Consider the following 25,884-nt stretch of genomic DNA (forward strand, 5'->3'; position numbering starts at 1 on the left):
GTTTTGGTGAAGCTTTTGTTGCAGACCACAATCTACCACATTTGGAGAGAAAGGAATGGGAGGCGTCATCAGCAAAGCAGAGTCACCACTGATCATATGCGACGGCGCATTGATAAGGCAGTGAGAAACAGAATCTCATCACTCAAATACAGATTCGATCACAAATATGGAGGATTACTCAGCCGTTGGTTCCAGCTTAGTATGTGAAGAAGTACTGGTTCATACATAAAGATAGTAGAGTAGTCATACTTATGTAAATAACATTCTTTGCTTGATCAATAAATTTGATATTTCATCAAAAAAAAAAAGAAATTAGACATGAATATGTGAATGTGTATCATCTCTAAACATGCTTACTCGACAATTTAAATATGCATACAACTATTAGATACAAGAATGGGAGTGTGATTGGTTGTATAAATTGAAATTAACACCATTAGATTTAAAACATATCAGATTTTTTTTTGTTGATTTCAGACTGATTCATTAGTCATTTAAATCCAATTCTTAGATCTGCATCACTGTATTTACAAATTTAACATGCTTTTATTTGATTTCTACACTAGAGAACTAATTCAATAGAAAATAATTACAAATCTACTAGTTGTTTTTCAAATTTCTATAATATATTTGTAATATCTTTATATTTATTTTTTTGGGGAAAATTAAAAATCGATCACAATATAATCCCATAAGATCTTATCATACTATGTTTGGTAATTTTTGTAAAAAAAAACTAGATTTTGTAACGATGATTTTTTCGGGAAAAAATTGACGATTAATTATAGTGTTGTTGATTTTATCATTAATAAGGGGGGTGTTATTCAATCGGTGATTTAAAATCAATTCTCAAGTTTTGTAATCAATTAGATGGTGTTATTCAATAGTGGATTTAAAGTAAATTCCATAGCTTTTATAATCCATTGTTATTAGATGATTGATTGTAACTTCTACTTTAGTGTTATTGGTTATTAAATTTAGAATGTCTCAATTAAATGATTTTGAAATATAGTGTTATTAGTTCTTAGATTTACAATCTCTTCATTAATTTTTTTTAAAATCTCTTGTTATTCAATCAATAATTTGAATACAACATTTAAAATATGGTGTTATTCGTGTATAATAGATTCTTACAATGATTTGATTTGAAAATTGTTAGAATGGATTTGAATCTTGCTTCATGAGTAAATTATATTACTCAACAATCTAACTTTGCTCCCTAAGATTTTAAAATCATTTCTTAGATGATGTTATTCAATCATGTATTTTAATAGATTTTAAATCTATGTAAAATTCACCGTTATTTGAAAGGTGATTCTAAATTATATTTAAAATCTAGTGTTATTGGATATTGTATTTATAAATTTAATTTAAAATCTGGTGATATTCAATGAATGATTTTGAATGATTTAAATGTCGTTTTTAGAATCTAGTGTTATTCAACTACAAAAGATTTAATTTTTTTTTGGAATTTAAAATTGATTTCAAATCATTTGTGGTGGAAACAAATAATTGGAATAAAAATCCAAGGTATACTTCAGAAATTTTAGAATTCATTAACTAAAAACTATGTTGAAATTTAAAATTTTAAGTGTATTATTTTAAAGTAAGAATAACAAGTCAACCTTTGCTAATCTCCCGTATTAGATCTAAAAGTGTGCTTATATGTTCTTATAGCTTGACTTGGCTTATTGTCTGCGCCATCTCTACATAAAATTCGTAGTCGTTGGGTTGCAAATTGCAATGCAAGTCTTAATCGGATCAAAATAGAAATATAAATTACAGTGGGCACATAATAGTAGAAAACTAAAACAAGAGGACTAGTAAAGTAACAAAACTGGAAATTACAACGAGAGAATGAACAAGGCGCGGAGAGACGCCGTCAACAAAAAAAAATATAACGACGAAAGCCGGAAGAAATTGAAAACTTGATTTTTCTTTTCAGCTAAAAATCAAAATCATTAACTTAATTAAAATAAAAATAAAAAATTCGTTTTTTCTGTGCTAAGCTCCTTTTCTTCCTATTTTGTCAAAATCGTGCAAGGGATTATTCAAAGGATCTTAGATCTTTCTGCTTTGACAAGAAACCCTAATTTGAGACATTGTACCTTCAGCTCAATTTGATCTCAAAGACTTTTTTTTTTTTCCTTTAATTCAAATTCCATTGGCGTCATTTTAGGATAAATATTTGTTTTCTTGCGATGAGAGCTTCTTTCTGATCTCTGACTCGACTCGACTCGGATCTGTGGGAGGAGTCTGCTCTCGTCGTCGTCGGATGAAAGTGGACAACCATGAAATGGTCAACATTGCTTAAGGACATCAAGGAGAAGGTCGGTTTAGCTCAATCCCCTGACTCCGCAACCGCCGATGCTTTTTCCGTTGACCTAACTGCTCCCTCCTCCCCTCTATCTACTACTCACGCCGGCGAGTCTTCTCGCAGTGACTTCAACTCATCTCCTTCGAGGTATGCTATGGATTCTGCTTGATCTGGCTGTGGTTCCCGATTAGATTGCTTGTTAAGTGATCAACATCAAACTAAGTGGATAGTCTCTTTTATATTGCTTTATAAATGAATCAGCATCAACTAAGTGGATAGTCTCTTTTAGATTGCTTTTTGTGGTGCTAGGTTTTGTGATAGGATTGATAAATAAGAGTCAGAGACTGCTGCTACTTACATGTATAAGTCTTTTTCTTTTACATGTTTAGTAGAAATAGTTAATCAGCTTTATGTTGGCCACAACGACAGTCGTACAAGCCTATTGACTGATTGTTGTAAAACAATTGGTAATCCTCTTTTTCACTTCTTGAAAGCAGAGAACACCATGAATTGGAACTGGACTTCAAGAGGTCATGGGAAGAGTTCCGTTCTTCAAGCTCTGAAAAGGTTTTTACTTTGATATTCCAAACTGATGATTTGCTATACTTGTGTGTTTTTTTTTTGACAGAATGTCTTACCTGTAATCTTGGAACAGTTCCTCTTTTGGCATTTTTATAGTATATGATCTGCCTACAAAAGACTAAAAATAATTAATGCTAATCGTTCATATGTCACACAGGAGAAGGAAGCCGCCTTGAATCTCACCGTGGATACGTTTTGTAGATTAGTGAAGCGGAATGCTAATATAGATCAATTAGTTACAATGTAAGCTATTCCATACTCTTTCTCCCATTCTGGTTGGATATACGTTGAAATGGGCTTTGTTGTTTCGAGAGAAAAAAAAATGCATTTGCACCAAATTAAAGTGTTTCCGAGTCTTCACATCATTTGAATTGTTTTGGAGAAAAAGACGTTTCTCAACCTGCATGTTATTCCCCTGTCCAGAGGATCCTCTTCTGTACTTCATATTCTGTGATTGTAGCTCACATATATGGTAATATCACCTATATTGAGAAATTTATTTTGGTTTCAGGTTAGTAGAAACACATATATTCTCTTTTGTCATCGGGAGAGCATTTGTGACAGATATTGAAAAGTTGAAGATCGGCAGCAAGACAAGGTCATTGGATGTAGAGAGAATATTAAGGTTCTTTTCAGATGTCACCAAGGTTTGCCTTTTTCTAAATGTTGTGCATCTTGACATGCCAACCTATCTTCTCTATTTTTAATACATGATTTCTTCCTGCAGGAGGGATTTAGTCCTGGTGCGAACCTTTTGACTGCTGTTGAAGTACTTGTATCTGGGGTAGTTTTTTTTTTACCTTTTCCAGTTTACGCACTCCATAAAAGCTTACAAAGCTCAATTTGTCCAGTATGCTGGATTTTTTATGCGTTAATATATAATGTGCTACCTCCTAAACGCCTTGTATGTGTTCTTTTCAGCCAATCGATAAACAATCTCTACTGGATTCTGGGATATTCTGCTGTCTTATACACGTTTTCAGTGCGCTTCTAGCATATGATGAACTAAGCAAAAGTAAAACAAATGATTTGGAAGAGAAATCAGTGGACAAAGATGCTGGATATAAAGTACTTCAGACTAGACGACTTGAGGTTCTGTTTCCATAACTGTGTTCCAAATTCTAATAAGACTAAAACAAATACTTTGTTTTGAGCTGGATATTGACAACTAAAGTTTACCCCTCATTCTTGTAGGTGGAGGGTAGTATTGTACATATTATGAAAGGATTAGCAAGCAATCCTTCTGCCGCTCAGAGTTTGATTGAAGATGACTCTCTTGAGTCGCTTTTCAATATGGTTGCCAATGGCGCCGTTATTGTCTTCTCTCAGTATAAAAAAGGCCTAGTCCCTCTCCATAGCATTCAGCTTCACAGACATGCAATGCAGGTATTTTTCGTGCATCTGTTTTAGAGTATTGTGTTGCCAACCGAAAAAAATTCTGTGAACGGCTTTTTTAGCTTGACGGTTGAAACTTGATGCTTATAGTTCCATTTAACACCCTTCCGTGTCTCCTCCAGATCCTTGGACTTCTTCTAGTCAATGACAATGGGAGCACATCAAGATATATACGCAAGCACCATCTGGTATGACATTAAATTTTGCAGACTGCCTATGTGTTGTTTATTGATTCGCCTGCACACTTAATAAGCTTTCTACGTGGGTATAGGTTAATTCTTTCTTGCTAATGTTAAATTTCTTTGGTCAAAAACTTCCCTTCAGAAGATTTACGTTGATTAAATTAAGGATAAAAGCAAATGATAATTAAATGTTGTATGCGTATATTTTAGTTTAGTATTACGAAGTGATTAAGTCCAATAAGGCATTGGAAAAGGGTTTCATTTTCTACTGTGAATTGCTTATAGTAGTCTACCAAACCTACAAATCATATAATTTCCTGACTTCTCCTGTAGGTAAAGGTTCTTTTGATGGCTGTCAAAGATTTTGATCCAGATTGTGGTGACTCAGCTTACACAATGGGTATTGTGGACTTGTTACTTGAGTGCGTGGAATTATCATACAGACCTGGTAAATATGGTCTACACCAATATAAGCGCTCTAAATATATTCTTAAGCATATTCTCCATATGGAAAATGCAACGAGAGATTATAACATTCAGTTGTCACATAACATGTAAGCTGTTCTAACCTATGGCTACTAATCGTTTTCAGTTTTGACTTTGTAGAGGCTGGGGGTGTTAGGCTCAGGGAAGACATACGTAATGCACACGGTTACCACTTTCTTGTTCAGTTTGCCCTGGTTCTATCTTCCTCGCCAAAGAATCAGACGTTTGTGTCCACTAGTTCATCTATCGATCAATATAGTGGTTCAGATGGCTCAGAAGTGTTTCCTGATGGTGGAAATACAAAAAGTAGAGAAAATGCTGATTCTTCGTCAGAAAAATTTTCTCCATCATTGTCGAGGTTGCTTGATGTCCTTGTCACCCTAGCTCAGACTGGTCCAGCTGAGCCATCTATAAGTAGGGCCTCACGTTCATCCCAAACGAAGCCAACTGGGCATAGCAGAAGTCCAACCCCATCTGTTGATAGTATATATGATGAAACATGGGAACAGGGAAGTAGTAAAGTTAAAGACCTGGAAGCTGTCCAAATGCTGCAAGATATCTTCCTGAAGGCAGAGAATAAGGATCTTCAGGCAGAAGTATTGAACAGAATGTTCAAGATATTCTCGAGCCACGTGGAAAACTATAGATTGTGTCAGGAATTAAGGACCGTTCCATTACTTGTCCTCAACATGGCGGGGTTTCCTTCCTCGCTGCAAGATATAATCCTCAAAATTCTTGAATATGCTGTCACAGTTGTGAATTGTGTTCCAGAGCAAGAATTGTTGTCCCTTTGTTGCTTATTGCAACAGCCAATCACATCTCAGTTGAAGCAGACCATACTTTCTTTCTTTGTGAAGCTCATATCGTTTGATCAACAATATAAGAAAGTCCTACGTGAAGTTGGTGTTTTGGAAGTCTTACAGGATGATTTGAAGCAGCACAAGCTTCTTATGGGTCCAGATCAGTATAGTGGAGTCTCTAACAATTCAGATCGGAAGCCTAGCGCAGGTAGCTTCAAAAAGCACTTAGATACTAAAGATGCCATCATTTCTTCACCAAAGTTGATGGAATCTGGGTCAGGAAAGTTACCTGTCTTTGAAGTTGACGACACTATTACTGTTGGTTGGGATTGCCTGATCTCTTTGTTGAAGAAAGCTGAGGCTAATCAGGCATCTTTCCGTGCGGCGAATGGTGTGACGATTATTCTTCCTTTCTTGATATCGGATGCCCATCGAACCGGTGTCTTGAGGGTCTTATCTTGTCTAATAACGGAAGACACTAAACAGGTAAACTAAACTCCGAACAAGACTTAGCTTTGTTTTACTTACACAGATTTGTTCCGCTCCTTTTCTTGGATTTGTTACACCACAGCAAATTATATTGCAAAGTTGATGAATTGGATTTACACTGATGCCACTATTGTATATTTTACATTGTTGACAAAATCCTTACTTTTCTTAATGTCTCTTAAACCAGGTCCATCATGAAGAATTAGGAGCTGTTGTTGATTTGTTGAAGAGTGGAATGGTTACTAGTATTTCTGGCCATCAGTACAAGCTTCATGATGATGCCAAATGTGATACAATGGGTGCTCTGTGGCGAATTGTTGGTGTCAATAGTTCTGCCCAAAGAGTCTTTGGCGAAGCCACTGGTTTCTCTCTTCTATTGACGACCCTTCATACTTTCCAGGGGAACAAAGAGAACATGGATGAGTCTGATTTGATGGTTTACATCAAATTGTTTAAATACCTATTTCGCCTTATGACAGCTGCCGTCTGTGAGAATGCTCTTAATAGGATGAAACTTCACGCTGTGATAACGTCTCAGACATTTTATGATCTCTTGGTGGAGTCTGGATTACTGTGTGTTAAGTTGGAAAGGCAGGTTATACAGCTGTTGTTAGAACTTGCACTTGAAGTGGTGGTTCCACCATTTTTGACATCAGAATCTACTGCCTCTGCTGCTACAACAGAAAGTGAAAAGACAACCTTTATTGTAACAACCCCATCAGGCCAATTCAATCCTGATAAGGAGAGAATCTACAATGCAGGTGCCGTTAGAGTTCTTATCCGTTCATTGTTGCTCTTTAGTCCGAAAATGCAGCTAGAACTTTTAAATCTTCTGGAATGTCTTGCGCGTGCCAGTCCTTTCAATCAGGAAAACCTCACATCAGTTGGTAAGAACCACGCCTCTTGGGGTATTCTTCAATCAATTTTCAGATCCCTGTCGTTGTTGTTTTTTCCCTGTTATTCTCTCTCACCCCTTTCTCGTTCTTCATGAATTGTAATTGAACAGGCTGCGTGGAACTTCTGTTGGAGATAATTTACCCCTTTCTTCCGGGTTCATCTCCATTTCTTTCTTATGCTTTGAAGATTGTGAAAATTCTTGGAGCATACAGGTACGAATTACAGCATATTTAGTATATTCAGAATTCATTTCGAAGGTTGCCATATTTGTTCTTTCTGTCTGTATTCTTAGTACGTAGTTTTCTTTGTGTAGATTGTCCCCGTCTGAGCTTCGAATGCTGTTTAGATATGTTTTGCAAATGAGGATTATGAATTCAGGTCATGCAATAGTTGGGATGATGGAAAAGCTAATTATCATGGAAGACACAGCCTTGGAAAATCTATCCCTGGCTCCTTTTGTAGAGATGGACATGAGCAAAACTGGGCATGCTTCTGTTCAGGTGTCTCTGGGAGAAAGATCTTGGCCTCCTGCTGCTGGTTATTCATTTGTTTGTTGGTTCCAGTTTCGCAATTTCTTAACAACCCAAGAAAAAGAACCAGAAGCATCCAAATTTGGCACTTCATCAAAGAAGCGCACCTCGACTGCGCAACAACACGAACGGAACATATTTCGGATGTTTTCTGTTAGTGCTGTAAGCAATGAAAGTCCATTCTATGCAGAACTTTACTTTCAGGAGGATGGTATTTTGACCCTTGCCACTAGCAATTCAAGTTCATTGTCGTTTTCTGGATTGGAGATTGAAGAGGGCAGGTGGCATCACCTTGCTGTTGTTCATAGTAAACCGAATGCGCTTGCTGGGCTCTTCCAGGCTAGTGTTGCAACTGTCTATCTTGATGGGAAACTAAGGCATACGGGTAAATTGGGGTACTCTCCATCGCCTGTTGGAAAATCTTTGCAAGTAGTAGTTGGAACTCCAGCTACTTGTGCCAGAGTTAGTGATCTGACATGGAGAACACGCTCGTGTTATCTTTTCGAGGAGGTGCTCACATCAGGTTGCATTGGTTTCATGTACATTCTTGGTAGAGGGTACAAAGGTCTTTTCCAGGATGCGGATCTCTTACGCTTTGTGCCAAATCAGGCTTGTGGTGGGGGGAGCATGGCTATCCTGGACTCATTAGACAGTGATTTGACTTCATTGCCCAATGGGCAAAAGGTTGATGGAAGCAATAGACAAGGAGACTCTAGTGCAGATGGTAGTGGAATTGTCTGGGATCTTGAGAGGTTGGGGAATCTTTCCTTTCAGTTACCTGGCAAGAAACTTATTTTTGCATTTGATGGGACATGCTCTGAATTCATCCGTGCGTCTGGAAGTTTTTCCCTGCTTAATCTGGTTGACCCATTGTCCGCGGCTGCTTCTCCAATTGGAGGTATACGGGGACCTTTAATACTCTAGTTCCTTTTTGTACGTTCTAATCTGATCTAGTTACGTTGTTTGACTGATTCTGCTTTTTCAAACGGTGTAGGAATACCACGTTTTGGACGTCTGGTGGGAAATGTATGTATCTGCAGACAAAATGTTATTGGCGATACTATCCGCCCCGTGGGAGGAATGGCTGTTGTACTCGCGTTTGTCGAGGCTGCCGAATCTAGAGATATGCTACATATGGCTCTTTCATTGCTTGCTTGTGCGCTTCATCAAAACCCTCAGAATGTGAAAGATATGCAAACCATCAGGGGATATCATCTACTAGCACTATTTTTGCGTCCCAAAATGACCCTATTTGATATGCCGTCTTTGGAGATATTTTTCCAGATTGCTGCATGCGAGGCTTTGTTTTCGGAGCCAAAGAAACTGGAGAGTGGACAGAGTCATATTAATATGACACATACGGAGGCTGTATTCGAAAACAGCTATGAGGATCTTGGTCTTTCGAGATTCCGCTACGAAAGTTCCTCAGTTGGGTCTCATGGGGATATGGATGACTTTTCTCTTCCCAAGGATTCTATTAGTCATCTTTCTGAGTTTGAAACCGATATCCCTGTTGAAACATCAAACTGCATTGTCTTATCCAACGCGGATATGATTGAACATGTCCTCTTGGACTGGACCCTTTGGGTAACATCCCCTATTTCCATCCAGATTGCTTTACTTGGTTTTCTGGAAAATCTGGTTTCAATGCATTGGTACAGGAACCACAATCTTACAATTCTGCGAAGAATCAATCTGGTGGAACATTTGTTAGTGACACTTCAGAGAGGTGACGTGGAAGTTCCGGTGCTGGAAAAATTAGTTGTTTTGCTTGGATGCATCTTAGAAGATGGCTTCTTGAGTGCTGAGCTTGAAAATGTGGTTAGGTTTGTGATTATGACATTTAATCCACCTGAAGTGAAGTCACGAAGCTCATTATTGCGCGAGTCAATGGGAAAGCATGTAATTGTGAGAAACATGCTTTTGGAAATGCTCATTGATCTCCAGGTGACAATAAAAGCAGAGGAACTTCTGGAGTTGTGGCATAAGATAGTCTCATCAAAATTAGTAACATACTTCCTCGATGAAGCTGTGCATCCTACAAGTATGAGATGGATCATGACCCTTCTTGGTGTTTCTCTTGCTTCTTCTCCTAACTTTTCCCTTAAATTTCGGACAAGTGGAGGTTATCAGGCGCTGATGCGAGTACTTGAGAACTTTTATGATTCCCCAGACATATATTACATACTGTTCTGCTTGATCTTTGGGAAACCTGTTCATCCAAGACTACCGGAGGTTCGGATGTTAGACTTTCATGCCCTAGTCCCGAATGATGGAAGCCATGTGGAGTTAAAATTCATAGATCTGTTGGATTCGGTGGTAGGAATGGCTAGATCTACTTATGACAGGTTGATCATGCAATCAATGCTCGCCCACCAGTCTGGAAATCTCTCTCAGGTCAGTGCCAGTCTTGTAGCAGAGCTTGTAGAGGGGGCAGAAATGACTGGGGAGCTTCAAGGGGAAGCTTTGATGCACAAAACGTATGCGGCACGTTTGATGGGTGGCGAAGCATCAGCTCCTGCTGCTGCGACGTCTGTTCTCCGGTTCATGGTTGACCTTTCCAAGATGTGCCCTCAATTCTCTGCTGCTTGCAGGCGTGCAGACTTCGTTGAAAATTGTGCTGATCTTTACTTTTCCTGTGTCAGGTTGGCATCATCAGACCTATTGATATAATTTTCACCACCTACTAAATATTGATGATTTTCTTTTGGGCTTTTTGAAAATAAATGATTTCCGGCATCGATCTAATAGTCGATGAATATACTAAATGTGGACTGTAATATGTTTAACGTGTCATCTCTTGCTCAATTTCAGAGGGTCTAAGATAAGACTAGGATATTTTCATGATGTTGGATAGCGTAACCTGCTAGATATTATTTGCATAATTTGCGCCTAAAGGTTTTTTCGTGCTGTAGGGCTGCGTATGCTGTGAAGATGGCGAAACAGCTCTCTGTGAAGGCAGAAGAGAAGCATACAAATGATGACGATAACGGCTCACAAGGAACTCTCTTTAGCTTGCCTCATAACCAGGATAAGTCCGCTAAAACCTCCATCAGTGCTGGAAGTTTCCCTCAAGGGCAGGTCAGTCTTAGCTCTGAAGAAATGCCTTTATCAGCAAATTATGTGGTTCGAGATAAGATGGAGAACATTCTTACACCACCACCACAGGACGCAAGTAAATTATTTCAAGGTGTTGAAGATGTTAAGAAACAAGAAGGTAATCATGTCGGCCATGCATCACCTTCAAGTGAAAAGGATTTTCACGATCGCAAAGGGAATGCAAGTCAAGTTCAGGCAACAGATTCTCAGAGTTCTGCATCTTTCCCTATGATCGAGTCTCCCCTTTTATCTGAAAAATCAGGCCTCAAAGTCTCATTCACTCCATCACCATCTCCGGTTGTTGCACTTGCATCCTGGCTAGGCTCTAACTATAATGAATCTAAAAGTTCTACAGTGGGTTCTCCTTTTCTTGAATCATATGTATCTGTTAATGAAGTTGATGCATCTTCAGAACGAAAGTCAGGCTCCCACGGGTCTTCTGCTGTCAGTGCCTTCTTTACAGTTAGCCCAAAACTTCTCCTCGAAATAGATGAAACTGGCTATGGTGGCGGGCCTTGTTCTGCCGGAGCGAGTGCCGTGTTAGATTTTATGGCAGAGGTACTTGCTGACTTAGTGACTGAACAGGTTAAAGCTGTACCGGTTCTGGAAAGCATATTGGAAATGGTTCCTTTCTATGTTGATCCTGAAAGTGTGCTAGTTTTTCAAGGCTTGTGCCTTAGCAGAGTCATGAACTATCTTGAAAGGCGTCTCTTGCGTGATGATGAAGAGGACGAGAAGAAGCTGGACAAGACCAAATGGTCTGCGAACTTGGATACGTTTTGCTGGATGATAGTGGACCGTGTGTATATGGGTGCATTTCCTCACCCCACTGGTGTTCTTAGAGCTCTTGAGTTTTTGTTGTCGATGTTGCAATTAGCTAACAAAGATGGTAGGGTTGAAGGAGTCTTTCCCTCAGGGAAAGGTTTGTTATCCCTTGGAAGAGCAACACGGCAGCTTGACGCTTATGTACACTCAATCCTGAAGAACACAAATAGAATGATACTATATTGTTTCCTGCCATCGTTCTTGATAACTATTGGAGAGGAGGAACTGTTATCACAACTGGGTTTACTTGTCGAATCCAAGAAGAGGCCATCTCCGAATCCAGCTGTTGATGAACATGGGATTGACATCTCAACAGTTCTGCAGTTGTTGGTCGCAAACAGGAGAATCATATTCTGCCCAAGCAATCTTGATACTGATTTGAATTGCTGTCTGTGTGTGAATTTAATCTCCCTGGTCCTTGACCAGAGAAAGAGTGTGCAAAACATGTCACTTGATATTGTCAAATATTTGCTGGTGCACCGAAGATCTGCCCTTGAGGATTTGCTCGTCACTAAACCAAACCAAGGACAAAACTTTGATGTTCTACATGGCGGTTTTGATAAGTTGTTGACTGGGAATCTACCAGAATTCTTTAAGTGGCTTGAAAGCTCGGAGAAGATTATTAACAAAGTACTGGAGCAGTGTGCTGCAATAATGTGGGTACAGTACATAGCTGGCTCAGCAAAATTTCCTGGTGTCAGGATAAAGGGGATGGAAAGTCGCCGGAAGAGAGAGATGGGGAGAAAAGCACGAGATATGTCGAAATTGGACCTAAAACACTGGGATCAGTTGAATGAGCGGAGATATGCGCTTGAAGTATTGCGTGATGCCATGTCTACTGAGCTTAGAGTTGTTCGACAAAACAAATATGGTTGGATACTTCATGCTGAGAGCGAGTGGCAAACTCATCTCCAGCAGCTTGTGCATGAGCGTGGAATCTTCCCAATGCGTAAATCCAATGGTTCTGAAGATCCCGAATGGCAGCTCTGTCCGATTGAAGGTCCGTACAGAATGCGCAAAAAGCTTGAACGATGTAAGCTAAAAATTGATAGCATGCAGAATGTTCTTGATGGAAAGTTGGAACTTGGAGAAATTGAGCTTCCCAAAGCCAAAAATGAAGATGGGCCAGTTATTTCTGACACGGATTCTGATCCAGCTTTCCTGCTCAGTGAACTTTATGATGAGTCGTTTTTGAAAGAGTCGGATGATTTTAAAGATGTCGCTTCTGCCAGAAATGGATGGAATGATGATAGAGCTAGCAGTACAAACGAAGCAAGTCTTCATTCTGCTCTTGACTTTGGTGCCAAATCTAGTACAGCATCTGTGCCAATAACAGACAACACCCATGCAAAATCTGAGACTGGCTCTCCAAGACATTCATCTTCTGCTAAAATGGATGACACGAAAGGCCCGGAGGAAAAATCAGAGAAGGAACTGAATGATGATGGTGAGTATTTGATCAGGCCATATCTGGAGCATCTTGAAAAGATTAGGTTCAGATACAACTGCGAGAGAGTTGTTGATCTCGACAAGCATGATGGAATCTTCTTAATAGGGGAGTTCTGTCTGTATGTGATAGAAAACTTTTATATTGACGATGATGGGTGTATTTGTGAGAAGGAATGCGAAGATGAGTTATCTGTTATTGATCAAGCGTTGGGTGTGAAAAAAGATGTCTCTGGAAGCCTGGATTTCCAGTCTAAGTCTAGCACATCATGGACGACAGCAGTGAAAACGGGAGCTGTAGGGGGAAGAGCATGGGCATATGGTGGTGGTGCTTGGGGAAAAGAAAAAATGGGCACGACTGGCAACTTGCCGCATCCTTGGCGTATGTGGAAGCTTGATAATGTTCATGAAATTTTAAAACGTGATTACCAGCTACGTCCGGTTGCCATTGAGATCTTTAGTATGGATGGATGTAATGATCTCCTCGTGTTCCACAAGAAGGAGAGGGAAGAAGTTTTCAAAAATCTGGTTGCCATGAATCTTCCAAGGAACAGCATGTACGGTATCATCGTTCTTTTCATCTCGTTTCCTTTTGTTCCTCGCTACTGATTTAACATTAATGCATATCTTTATTTTTCCCAGGCTCGACACAACCATTTCAGGATCAGCAAAACAGGAAAGTAATGAGGGAAGCCGCCTTTTCAGATTAATGGCGAATTCATTCTCAAAAAGATGGCAAAATGGGGAAATCAGCAATTTCCATTACCTAATGCATCTCAATACCCTAGCAGGACGTGGATACAGTGATCTGACGCAGTATCCAGTATTTCCTTGGGTTCTCGCAGATTATGATAGTGAGAGTCTTGATTTGTCAGATCCCAAAACATTCCGCAAGCTTCATAAACCAATGGGTTGCCAGACACCTGAAGGAGAAGAAGAATTTAGGAAACGGTTCGTCATACATCTAAATTTTTCATGTTAAGTAGTTATGGTTTCACGATAGCATAATTCTATTCAACCTTTGCTTATCATGTATTCCCTTTTACCTCCTTGATTGCAGATATGAGAGCTGGGATGATCCTGAGGTTCCAAAATTTCATTATGGTTCTCATTATTCAAGTGCTGGAATTGTCCTGTTTTACCTTATTCGCCTCCCACCGTTCAGTGCTGAAAACCAGAAGCTGCAGGGCGGTCAGTTTGATCATGCTGATAGACTCTTCAATAGTATAAAAGAAACTTGGCTAAGTGCATCTGGAAAGGGAAATACTTCAGATGTAAAAGAACTCATTCCTGAATTCTTCTACATGCCCGAGTTTTTGGAAAACAGATTCAGCCTTGATTTGGGTGAAAAACAGTCAGGAGAGAGGGTTTGTGCCAATTCTAGTTCTTTTAATCGCGTTTGAATGTACTATTTTCCTTTCATGTTTTGATATGGATAGTTCTCCTGCATAAATTCAGGTTGGTGAAGTCTTTCTGCCTCCGTGGGCTAGAGGTAGCGTTCGTGAGTTCATCCTCAAGCACAGAGAAGCGTTGGAGTCAGATTACGTCTCAGAGAATCTGCATCATTGGATAGATCTCATCTTTGGGTACAAACAGAGAGGAAAGGTACATTAGACAACATTTTCCTCTTGCTTCTAGCCAAGTAGAATGCAGAAATCATGTTATATAATCCTTCTTTATTGGAATGTTTATTCACAGGCTGCAGAAGAAGCTGTAAATGTTTTCTATCATTACACGTACGAGGGAAATGTTGATATCGATGCAGTTACCGATCCCGCAATGAAAGCTTCCATACTAGCGCAGATTAATCATTTTGGGCAAACTCCGAAGCAATTATTCCAGAAACCTCATGTCAAAAGGAGAACAGACCGAAAAATCCCTCTCCACCCTCTGAAACATTCGACGCATCTAGTTCCTCACGAGACGCGTAAATGTTCATCTTCTATAAGCCAGATCATTACTTTGCACGACAAGGTGCTCGTCGCCGGGGCTAACTGCTTCCTGAAACCCAGTGGCTATACGAAATACATAACGTGGGGTTTCCCAGACAGAAGCTTGAGATTTATGAGCTATGATCAGGACAAACTGCTATCAACTCATGAGAATCTCCACGAAAGCAACCAGATCCAGTGTGCTGGTGTTAGTCACGATGGACGCATTGTGGTCACTGGAGCAGAAGATGGTCTAGTTTGCGTGTGGAGAGTGAGCAAGGATGGGCCACGTGGCTCGCGACGATTACGGTTAGAGAAAGCCCTATGTGCTCACACAGCTACAGTCACGTGTCTACGCGTAAGCCAACCGTACATGATGATTGCGAGTGGGTCTGATGACTGCACAGTTATAATATGGGATCTCAGTTCGTTGAGTTTTGTGAGACAGCTTCCTAACTTCCCAGTTCCCATCACAGCAATCTACATCAATGACCTTACCGGGGAAATTGTAACTGCTGCCGGCACTGTCCTTGCGGTTTGGAGCATCAATGGCGATTGCCTTGCTGTGGCCAACACATCGCAGTTACCATCTGATTCGGTATTATCTGTAACGGGTTCGACATCTTCCGACTGGCTTGAAACAGCCTGGTATGTAACTGGTCATCAGAGTGGAGCAGTTAAAATATGGCGGATGATACATTGTACTGATCCGTTGAGTGCCGAGAGCAAAACGAGTAGTAGCAACAGAACAGGAGGGTTGAATTTGGGTGATCAAGTGCCAGAGTACAAGTTGATTCTACATAAGGTGTTGAAATTCCATAAGCAAGCGGTCACCGCTCTCCATCTCACGAGCGACCTTAAGCAGTTACTGAGCGGCGATTCAGCTGGACAGCTGCTTTCATGGACATTACCAGATGAGACATTAAGAGCTTCAATGAAACAGGCATCACTGAAACAGGCATCACTGAAACAAGCTTCAATGAAACAGGCTTCATAGGTATAGGATGTAAAGCGGAGACCAGTCATTCCCCTTTGGGTAGAACCGGAGAAGGGGACTTCAAGACAGGACCACATAGTAGGAAGCAGAACAAAGTCTGAACAAAGGTGTTGGCTCTGTTGAATCTCTTACATCACTGACTTGCAGGCTAAGAGGAAGAGAGCGAGGCGAGACATTCTCGGTTAAGGAGTTTTCAAGATTGGGAAGGAGAAAAGGTTTGGTTTAAGGATTTGTGTAAATAGATGGGAAGATTACAAGCTTTACAGGGGAGTGTTGTGTACTACTGTGTACAGTATTGTATTTTTGCGGCGTTTGTTTCACTTAATATTATTTTCTTCTTCTTGAAAACTCGTTGCAGAAGCTGGGCATATTAGTATTTACAGCCCCATCTCTGCAATTGTTGTATTGTTTGTAACCTCTGTATTCTTCATCTTTTGCTTCAATGTATTTGTTTTTTTGCTCTTGATTATAGATACAAAAACATGGTTTGTCAAATAAGTTCTAACGAGCCATGATGAATTGGTTTTTCAGTTTTCTTTCCCAATTATTAATATGGGCTTGTGTAACGGTGAGGCCCATTATAGGCTATCCCATTCCCAGCTGCACATCTCGCGCGTGTGTTAATTGTCTGGAGACTATCCAAACTCTCATGCACCACACGCCCGAGGGCAAATCTGTCATTTATGTTTCCTATCTATATATAGACATGGGAACCGTTGATTATTGGCCTCAGAAAAATAAAAAGAACCTGCAACGAGTTCTCTCCTTATGTTCTTACTTCTTCCATAAGACCAATGATGAACACTAAGTTATCACTTTCTCAGACCAAGATCATTGGTTTCACAATCCGGCTCAACGATACACGCACTCGCTATGGACGTTCAAGCATTTCCGCAACTCTCAGCTCAAAGCCAGCCTACTCTGGAGAACTCAAGGTTGTAAAAGAGACATCAGGAACGGAACTATTGAAAAAGAAGAATGCAAGCAATGAAGACAACTTCTTGTCGAAAATTGCCATTAATTATCTATCAAAGACTCTTCAAGACACTGCAGGTTCGTATCTCACATCTATACTTTGAATCTTTGCTCATTTAGTTCACATAAGATAGAGGTATGAGATACTTTTTTCAGGGATGAGTAGTAGTAGCAGCAAGAGTACTGGTTATGATAGCTTAGTGGACACGGCAACTAGGGTTGCGGGTAACTTAGACATCAAGCAACAGCATGAGCTTGTTCTTGTTGCTTTGGACAGAGCATTTCCAGCAGTGATACTCTCCTTGGTAAGTTCTTATGGATTTATAAGATCAACTAGTCATGAGAAATTAATAAAAGTAACATTTTCTTGCTAAAATTACAGATCAAAATGCTTTTACCACCTTCGAAACTATCGAGAGAGATGTTCGCGCTATTCACCACAGTGTTTTTCGCGTGGCTTGTTGGACCTTCAGAGGTAAGATATAAACTGTTTCATTACCTCAAAGATCCTAAACTTTGCCTTTGTTTTTTAGTTCTAATAAACGGAAGTATTTTGAATTTGGGAACATTATTGAAAAGGTGAGGGAGACTGAGGTTAATGGAAAGAAAGAGAAGAGCATGGTGTTCATAAAGAAGTGCAGGTTAAGTGTAATCTCTCTATTTGGTCCCATCTGATCACTTAATGTGAGACAAAAAAAATCAAAATCATTCTTCCATAAACAATCATTACTTAACATAAACCACCAGTAACAACACTAATTTCACTACTGAATTTTGTCTGTTAATAATGCTTTTAACTGTTGTTAAATTTTGTAGGTTTCTTGAGCAGACTAATTGTGTTGGTATGTGCACTCACCTTTGTAAAATCCCATCACAAATCTTCATAAAAAACTCACTTGGAATGCCTATCTACATGATGCCCGGTACTACTCAAAATATCATTCTCTTTATTATATAGTTGCAATCACTAAAACAAGAAGATCTTAGCATTCAATAAAGCAGTTGAAATCAAACTTAATATATGGTGAAAATAGTAGCCTGCACTTCTGACTTGTGGAAGCTTTATATCATCTTAAAGGGTCCCATTGAGTCACCACTAAGGACACAATTAACTACAAGTAGACCCATTAAGTCTCCAAGATGTATAATGATGGGTGATTATTCTTTCTAAGAAGTCAATGATTTGACTTAAGACACAAGCAATCATTCCCTTTTTAAAATGTCACAACACTAATTAACATTTTTCTTGAGTGTTTCTCCACAGATTTTGATGATCTTAGCTGTAAGATGATGTTTGGTCAGGAGCCTCCAGAGATCAAAGATGATCCTGTAATGAAACAGCCATGCTTTCAATTCTGTAAGAATGAAAACGTTTCAGCCAACAAGATAACTTCTTTTTTTTTTTTTTTAACACTAACAAGATAACTTCTTAAGCAAGACATTTGAGTATAAATATCAATTAAAATTCTCTGTTTTTTGCAGGCAAATCAAACAGAAGCTATGGTGTGAAGCACTAGAGCTCATACAAGGGACATTAAACATGATTGTAATATCAAAACATATAGTATTTAAGTTTATCTTGTAAAGATAAATCAGAGATTACAATTACTTATAGAAGCAAACCTCATGCCCTATGGTATTGAACCAAGAACAGAACAAAACATGTAAATGTTTGAATTTTCAAAAAGAGTAAGACAATAAGCAGATCTATAAGACCAAGATGAATAATGGTAGACAAAAAAAGGCTGCAGACAGAATCAATATTGAGGTGTGTAAGAGTAATTAGGCTGGTTTTGGTTTTGTCTTATATTCATGTGTCCTTGTCTTCCTTCTCTTGAGAATTGTTCCCACATAATCTGTTCTTCCATCAACATTCTCTGTTTCTTCTCCATCTCATTCATCTGCACATAAGCTGGCGGCGCAACCACCAAGGAAGCTGCAAATGGATCCATCGGTACTACCGGCCCATTGCTGCTTCCATTGGCCGTTGCTGGTGCTGGAAGTGCCAGCATTGTTGCTGTAATCATACATAGTAAATTAGTAGAATGCAAATGAAAACAGAGTAAACAGAGCAAAGTAATGTTTATTTTCAAACCTGCTGGTCTTCCTGCAGAACCAAATGCCATACTGCTTGCACTTCCACTGGCTCCATAAGCCGTTGAGTTTTGCACGGCGGCGTTCACAGTTCCATGCTGATACATTCCGTTGAGAAGCAACATATCAAAGCCTCCTCCGAGTTCAGTCTTTTGTCCTGATAAGTTTGTAGCTGACTGCACCAAAGCCGTCTCCCAATCTGCTCCATCATCCTTAAACGCTTCCCATCCAGGACCAGACTCTGAACCCGAACCGCTCGCGTAAGGGCCATCGAATAAAGCCAATGCTAAGCTATCTCCAGCTTCTGCAGCTTCACCGCTGCTTATATCCACAAGATCCAGCAAATCACCAACCTCTTCTTGCTTCTCCTCCTCTATTATCACTGGTTCCTCTGCTTCTTCCTCTGTTTTTTCTTCTTCATCTTCTTTTGGTGGAGGTGCAGGTAAGGCCTTGATGGCGTTCATATCTTCTTCCTGCTCCTCATTTACTTCCTCTTCTCTCGCTTCATCATCATCTTCCTCATTAACAGATTTTGAGTTATTGGTCTCTTCTAAAGCGGTTTTGTCTCTTATAAACTCATCCATGAGTTCAAGCTTCTTCTGCGTGATTTTCTCTATCTCTGGGTACTCGGAAGACCTAGCGATACCCATGTTCTTACACCAGGAATAGAACTGGTCTAGCTCTTCAAACTGTTTAGAGACACGACAGAAAATGTCATAGACCTTGATCGAATCAGGAATCTCTAACTCCATGAATCGCTCGATCAAAACACCCATTATCTCTGTCACATCATAATATATCTGAAAACTCTCCTTCACTATCGGATACAGAGCCACAATCACAACTCTATTGTTCCTCGCGCTTCCTGTTTATGCACATAACTTGTTACAAAATGAACATAGCATAGAACAAGAAAACAAATGGATGTGATGTAAGTTGTTTATTTTGTACAATGTTGAATAAATTGTTAAAGCGTGACTATGACTAGACGGATTATTTGAGGTCTAGTGAAGCCTACACTTTAATTAGTATTGATATATATATTATATATTAAATATTTTAGTTTTTATATTTATAAAATTATTTTATGAATTATAAAAATTAGAGAATATAAATTAGACAAATATATGGATTTACACTAACATTATTAATTGATTAAATAAATTCTGATTAATTATATCGATTTAGACCAATTTTAATCGAATGGTTTGAACCGATTTGAATAGCGTTAATCAAATTTTAATAAAATCGTTTTGGTTATAACTGATTTGCCACCCTAGGAAATTTTAAGAAATTGCTGAAAATGTTCTATTCGTGTGAATCGCATAAGTCGGATTGTATTTGTAGTACCTGCTGGACGACAAGCCAAGAAACGGTCAAGAAGTTGCTGCAAATGCTGTACTCTGGTGAATATCTCCTCTGTTTTCATCTCCGCGGTAGGTTGTGACCTAACCACTATAGCCTTGGAGAGATCAGCCTCGGGCTTATCTTGCTTGTCATCCACGGTATCTCCTCCAACGCAGTAAACTCCACGTTTCCCATGTCTAGCTTGCATCCTCAAATCAAGCCTATCGTCGAGGTACAAGGCATAAGTCCTTACAAAAGCAGAGTAGTCCCATGAGTTTGACCTAGAAACATCTCTAAAGTCAGACATGTTGAGAAGCCTTGTCCCACGGCGAGTAGCGAAGAAGATCTCTTGCTCATAGGCTCGATCGCCTTCTCCTAAGAGACGTTGGATCAGAATCAAGGTTTTGAGAGCAACGGTCCAGCATTTGGTTTTGTTAAGACGTCTAGAAAGCGTGTTGACGCATGCGTTGATGTAGTTGCGTGAGTAAGAAGTTAGGCTAAGAATCTCTCTTATGTACTTCTCTTCCGCTGGGTACTCCTCGTGACGAGTGGCTTTGACGATGGCAACGTCAAGCTCTGATAAAGAAGCGCTTCGGCCGTTGACTTTGGCTAGACCGACGCTTGTTTGGTCCTTCACGGCTCCTATTGCTCGTTTAAGTTTACTAGAACTCATATTTTTGTGATTTATTATAAATGTATTTTAGTTAGATAAAGAAAAACAAGACAATGAGATGAAGAGAGAAAAGGGAAGAACGAGAGGATTGTTTTATTTTTTTGTTCTCGTTTCCTCTCTTCTCCTTTTGTGTGTCTTTTTGTTTCTTTGTTGTCTTCAATTGTGTATGTTGTTTTGTTTCGTCAATGTAGTTTCTTTGGTGTACGTTGATTTTTACCATGCAAGTCGCCGAGGTTCTCGGAGACTTTGGCCGGTGATTAATATGCCACGTGACCTTTTTAATTGGTAAACTGAAATTTTCCAGTAAGGAGTCATTCTCGTTCCTTGTCTTTGCCATTAATTGTGGAAGGAGGAGATACTGATTAAGGAGTCAATCTCGTTCCTGTGATCTTCGTTTTTTAGCCATGGTACACACAATTTCGATAATCTTTGTTTAGATGAGGTTATATAATTTATAACTAGACTTTGTAATAGCATATACCTTGATGAGGCTTTTATAACATCCCGGTATGTGATATATGAAAATGTTTAAGATAATTGATTTGACTACGTATATCACAAAAATACACTTATTTTTTAGGGACATATTTTTTTAGAACTTCTGAATTAAGCGTGTTTGATCTAGAATAGTATAAGGATACCAAAATGTAACACACGTCTCATCAACACTCGAGACCGGCGTGTTACTAATCAACAACTTATATCTCAAAATCTCTAAAAAGGTCTGAAAGTCGATTTTCATATAAATACAAAATAAATCCATAAATCCAATAACTGAAATAATCGTAGAAAATAGTAAACATAAGTCTGAGAAATAAAACAAAGAAAAACGCTTAAAAGTACCAACTGTTCGATCAATTTTCTACTTGTCAGTCTCACCTAAAACTTTCTCACCATGATTTTTTCAAATGGAAAATCACTTGTTCATCAATATGTTTTTTTATTTCGTTAGGTTCCACTTGAATTATTCAAAAACATTTGTTAATTTTTCATATAAGAACAGTTATTAATATTTTTTTATACTTAAAAATAAAAGGGAAAATTGCTAAAAGAGAACAAAAAAACAAGGTTGTTGTCCCTTTAGTATAAAACCAACATAAAGTTGTCTCAATAGTATATTTTTTCTCATAATCCCAAAACTAACCCTATATTTAATCTAATTAAACACAATTTAAAAGTTAATTTGAATTTTAAAAAAAAAAGTTAATGGAAAAAAGGTAAAAAACAGTTGAAAGGCAATCGAAAAAAAAAGAGGTATAGATATGCATCATAGAGAACAAGAGTTTGTGAGAAGAATCAAAAGAAAAACTATGGAAAAACCATAGATTGATGAAGAAGAGAAGGAATAATCGTTTTTTTTTTAATTTTTCAAGTAAAATCGACCGTAACACGTTTTAGAAAGTTAAAATATTTCTAAGAGATTTTTAGAATATTTTCTTAACTGAAATTTCATTAATTTTCGCAAAAATCCAAGTATTCTTATCCGTAGAAGGCGACTTCTAAAAGTTTAGAAGAATGATAAAAATTCTGAATACACTTTCTACTTTGAGTAGACGTAAGATTACATTGTAGAAAACACATTCCTCGAAATTTAGAATACTTTATAAAAGTAGAAGATGCATTTGGAAGGAAAGTGGATACTTTTACGATTAGGAGAATGTGCATTCCTCTTTTTTAGAAATTTAGTAAATAGTAAAATGAACGTTCTAAAAGAAGTAGATGAACGTGTTTATTTTAGAAATCGTTTTCTACTATACCATTTTTCATAGAAGACGCATTCTACTTTTAGTAGAACGTATTTTAATAATCTTATTTACCAAGTTTTTGAGCAAAAGAAAATTACCAGCTTGTGTATATGGATGTTTTATTAATTGTTTATATTTTTAATAATTTTTTTGATTCATAAAATTATTTATTTCATTAGTTTTCAGAAATACAAAGGCTAAAAAAGAGAAAAACTAGACAAAATTAGTTTTATACTAAAGGGACAACAACCTGATTTTTTTGTTCTCTTTTGGCAATTTTCCCAAAATAAAATCACTTCCAGAAATTATATGCTAGTTATTAGTAAAGCAACCAAGAGAAACACCTATAGATAGGGATCATCAATCAATCCTGAAACTTGGTAAGAACCAACGAGCTCTAGAGAATGAAGCACATGAAGAAACTAGTGGTGGTAGTTGTTCAACCTTTTTGGTATCCAGATTGAATACAAAGATTTCAGTGGCGTACCAATGTATCTCTTCATCAGTGAAGTAAATAGAGTTACTAATGACGCCTTCCTGGTCCTTAGCAAGCACTGTAATACCCAAATCCAAAATAATCGCCTCATCTCCCAACGAATAAATTTCCTCCAAGCCCTTTGATGATGAATCCATTTTGAAGATTTTAAAGGTCCATGTCTCGGACATAGCAGGATTTTTGCTCTTAACAATTAAGACATCTCCTCGTACAGTGAGAACCACATTTTTCTTCTTGCGAACCTTTTGGACATACCATGGAACTCCAGGGAATCTCATCCTGAAGCTAAATATTTTATCCACGCGTCCCCCTCCTCCTAGGCTAGCTCTGGAAAGTTGTAGCGGAAATTCACCAGAAAAGTCGAAAATATGGAGTTCATCATTGGTGAGAAAATAGAGCTTGTGATCTTTGAATACCATGTCTTCTTGGTTTTGGATACCATTCGAGATTTGTTTCCACGAGTTATAACCTTTCTTTACATAAGCCAGAGTTTTTCCTATAACAAGGTAATCTTTGGTTTTATCGTCTATCCACAATATGGCGGAGTAAAGTCGTTCTGGTGTAGTAAGAGGTAGATTGATCCTCTCGCGGGTTAAGAGATTAAAAATATAAACAGGGTGTTCCTTGTTTTCATAACTAGGATCCATCAAAAGCCAGCTTCTACAAGTCGCCATACAATAAATATTATTTGAAAAGTAGTCGCCAGTTTTGTAGAGCTTTTCTTCTCTATCTTCAGGATTGAACAAGAGACAGTAACTCTTTTCCTCGGGGAGTAAAATCATCCAAGGGATCTTATTGTTTGGCTTAGATTGTCTTGAACCAGTTTGCCAAGATGAACAAACCAATTTAGCTCTTTCGAAATCAGTAAAGCTAAGGCGTTCGAAAATCAGTTGCATCAGATCTAGAGGAAGCTCGGACCAGCAACGAGGAGGAGATTGGGCTAAGGCTAACAACGGTGGTGAAGCCATCTCACAAAAATCTTGACGGCTAAGCCTTCGGTTTGGGAGAAAATATTAGATTTTTAGTTTTCACTCTATCAAAAACCTTAATTTGATTCATGTCTATAAGATATATATATAGTAAAAAAAATTATTTAAACAGCAGAATATGTAGAACATATGATGAATATAGATGATCATTATGGTGCAGATCATCTACAATCTAAAAAGGACAAGAATCTCCTTCTTTTTTTAAATGATATTTATTTTATTAAAATATAAATCATAATTTCTATTCAAGTGTGATTTTTGTTTTAAAATTGGACCATCTCTAATAAATTCATATTTCATTTAATTCTAATTAAAATTTTGGCATCATTAAGATATCACATCTTATATAATATATATATATATATATATATATATATATACAACTTCACCTATAAACTGTTTTATTTTATTTTTAATTATAAAAAAATCTGTTGATAAAAAAATATTAAAAAATTTACAAAATTTTTAAATATTTTGTATCCCATTTTCATAAACTTTATAAGTATAGTCTATATTTTATTTAAATAAATGTAGGGACAATTTGAAAATACTCTATTAATAGTTTGAAATTTGTAAATTATAATTTATTTTTTTAATACTACACTTTATCAAATGTAAAAAGAAATTTTATCCATATTTTTTATTTGAATAAATAAAACACAAATTCGAAATATGAATAATATCAATATTATATTATTATCATTTATGTTAGGAATAAAACTGAGTTTGAGATAAATATATTATTTTACTATTAAGAATTTTAAAATAACATTATTATTATAAAATAAATAAATTATGATGTTTGTGATTTTATCATGAAGTTTATCTTGTACACTTTTATTTTTTTATTTTATATAAATAAATCGCCCGATTTCTCATTCTCTATAAAAATTAATGTCTTTTACTTATTCATTCCAAGCTCCAAAATTTTCAGATCTATGCAGCATGCTTTTTCTTTACAAAACAAAAACAAAAAATCAAACTATTTTTAGAAAAAAACACAAGCAAAATTAGAAACCTAAATCTGATTTTAAAGTCATAAAAAAACTAAATTTTGATTCATAATCTTAAGAGAACTATCAAAAGCGAGATGATAAAGTTACAGAGATCAAACATACATTTGAAGGGTAAGAGACTATGTAAACTTAGAAATTTAAACTACACTTAAAGTATGGATAAAGAATAAAAAATTTGTGAATGATAGAAAAAGAAACTATGGAATTTAAAAAGTGAAAAATATTTTGCAAAAATGGCTGATGAATGATCATGAAGAAGACGCAGGTTTGTTTTCTTTTTTAATTTTTTCAAAAAGGTATATATATATATATATATATATATATATATATCTGTAGGTATTATTAAGATTTGTTTTTTTTAATATCTTATTATTTTGAAACTGTATAAACATAAAATAAATTATGATGATAAAAATTTGATGATAATATTAAATATTCATATATGAAAATTTGGTAAATTCATATATACAAAAGTGTATTTTTCAAAAGAAATTAATATCTCATGTAAGTGTATTTCTCCATATTTTCTCATAAATGTACTATATGAATCAAACATAAAAAAATACATTAAAT

At 37.4% G+C, this 25,884-nt stretch overlaps 4 protein-coding genes across 5 annotated transcripts; 2 read left to right on the forward strand and 2 right to left on the reverse strand.

Annotated features, from left to right (window-relative positions):
- Positions 1 to 1,989: 1,989 nt before the first annotated feature.
- Positions 1,990 to 16,437, forward strand: LOC106369283 (protein SPIRRIG). Of its 2 annotated transcripts, XM_048741995.1 has the most exons (20): positions 1,990 to 2,464; positions 2,815 to 2,884; positions 3,057 to 3,142; positions 3,411 to 3,546; positions 3,627 to 3,683; positions 3,821 to 3,991; positions 4,094 to 4,285; positions 4,417 to 4,482; positions 4,810 to 4,924; positions 5,083 to 6,248; positions 6,439 to 7,138; positions 7,258 to 7,360; positions 7,462 to 8,576; positions 8,673 to 10,323; positions 10,594 to 10,759; positions 10,847 to 13,605; positions 13,691 to 13,999; positions 14,109 to 14,415; positions 14,507 to 14,653; positions 14,747 to 16,437. In XM_048741995.1, the coding sequence occupies exons 1-20, from the start codon at positions 2,292 to 2,294 to the stop codon at positions 15,974 to 15,976; spliced, it is 10,719 nt and encodes a 3,572-aa protein (XP_048597952.1). In that variant the 5' UTR covers positions 1,990 to 2,291; the 3' UTR covers positions 15,977 to 16,437. The 2 variants fall into 2 exon arrangements, with proteins under 2 accessions (XP_048597952.1, XP_013664869.2); XM_013809415.3 differs by having other exon boundaries at positions 10,594 to 13,605.
- Positions 16,438 to 16,696: 259 nt separating this feature from the next.
- On the forward strand, positions 16,697 to 18,670 carry LOC106369285 (beta-carotene isomerase D27, chloroplastic). The gene is made up of 7 exons (XM_048741996.1): positions 16,697 to 17,029; positions 17,108 to 17,256; positions 17,334 to 17,426; positions 17,531 to 17,592; positions 17,768 to 17,874; positions 18,216 to 18,308; positions 18,434 to 18,670. Exons 1-7 carry the CDS (start codon positions 16,771 to 16,773, stop codon positions 18,466 to 18,468), a joined length of 798 nt encoding a protein of 265 aa, XP_048597953.1. The 5' UTR covers positions 16,697 to 16,770; the 3' UTR covers positions 18,469 to 18,670.
- On the reverse strand, positions 18,482 to 21,298 carry LOC106369284 (putative clathrin assembly protein At1g03050). Its single transcript, XM_013809416.3, has 3 exons — positions 20,396 to 21,298; positions 19,047 to 19,910; positions 18,482 to 18,968 (listed from the first exon to the last, which is right to left on the reverse strand). Exons 1-3 carry the CDS (start codon positions 21,063 to 21,065, stop codon positions 18,709 to 18,711), a joined length of 1,794 nt encoding a protein of 597 aa, XP_013664870.1. The 5' UTR covers positions 21,066 to 21,298; the 3' UTR covers positions 18,482 to 18,708.
- A 328-nt stretch (positions 21,299 to 21,626) lies between these two features.
- Positions 21,627 to 24,618, reverse strand: LOC106403922 (F-box protein At1g69090-like). Its single transcript, XM_013844701.3, has one exon. The coding sequence runs from the start codon at positions 24,272 to 24,274 to the stop codon at positions 23,171 to 23,173; it is 1,104 nt and encodes a 367-aa protein (XP_013700155.3). The 5' UTR covers positions 24,275 to 24,618; the 3' UTR covers positions 21,627 to 23,170.
- Positions 24,619 to 25,884: the final 1,266 nt, after the last annotated feature.

The sequence above is a fragment of the Brassica napus genome, chromosome A9 (genome assembly GCF_020379485.1).
Source record: "Brassica napus cultivar Da-Ae chromosome A9, Da-Ae, whole genome shotgun sequence".
NCBI lineage: Eukaryota > Viridiplantae > Streptophyta > Magnoliopsida > Brassicales > Brassicaceae > Brassica > Brassica napus.

Bases quoted from the DNA above. Each gene is read 5' to 3' on its own strand.
- LOC106369283 (XM_013809415.3), top strand. From the start codon at position 2,292: ATGAAATGGTCAACATTGCTTAAGGACATCAAGGAGAAGGTCGGTTTA. The intron at 4,483-4,809 runs GTATGACATTAA...CTTCTCCTGTAG, and splicing joins ATATACGCAAGCACCATCTG to GTAAAGGTTCTTTTGATGGC. The intron at 13,606-13,690 runs GTACGGTATCAT...TATTTTTCCCAG, and splicing joins AATCTTCCAAGGAACAGCAT to GCTCGACACAACCATTTCAG.
- LOC106369285 (XM_048741996.1), top strand. From the start codon at position 16,771: ATGATGAACACTAAGTTATCACTTTCTCAGACCAAGATCATTGGTTTC. The intron at 17,427-17,530 runs GTAAGATATAAA...ATTATTGAAAAG, and splicing joins GGCTTGTTGGACCTTCAGAG to GTGAGGGAGACTGAGGTTAA. The intron at 17,875-18,215 runs GTACTACTCAAA...GTTTCTCCACAG, and splicing joins GCCTATCTACATGATGCCCG to ATTTTGATGATCTTAGCTGT.
- LOC106369284 (XM_013809416.3), bottom strand. From the start codon at position 21,065: ATGAGTTCTAGTAAACTTAAACGAGCAATAGGAGCCGTGAAGGACCAA. The intron at 19,911-20,395 runs GTACTACAAATA...GTGCATAAACAG, and splicing joins CTTGGCTTGTCGTCCAGCAG to GAAGCGCGAGGAACAATAGA. The intron at 18,969-19,046 runs GTTTGAAAATAA...GTATGATTACAG, and splicing joins TTCTGCAGGAAGACCAGCAG to CAACAATGCTGGCACTTCCA.
- LOC106403922 (XM_013844701.3), bottom strand. From the start codon at position 24,274: ATGGCTTCACCACCGTTGTTAGCCTTAGCCCAATCTCCTCCTCGTTGC.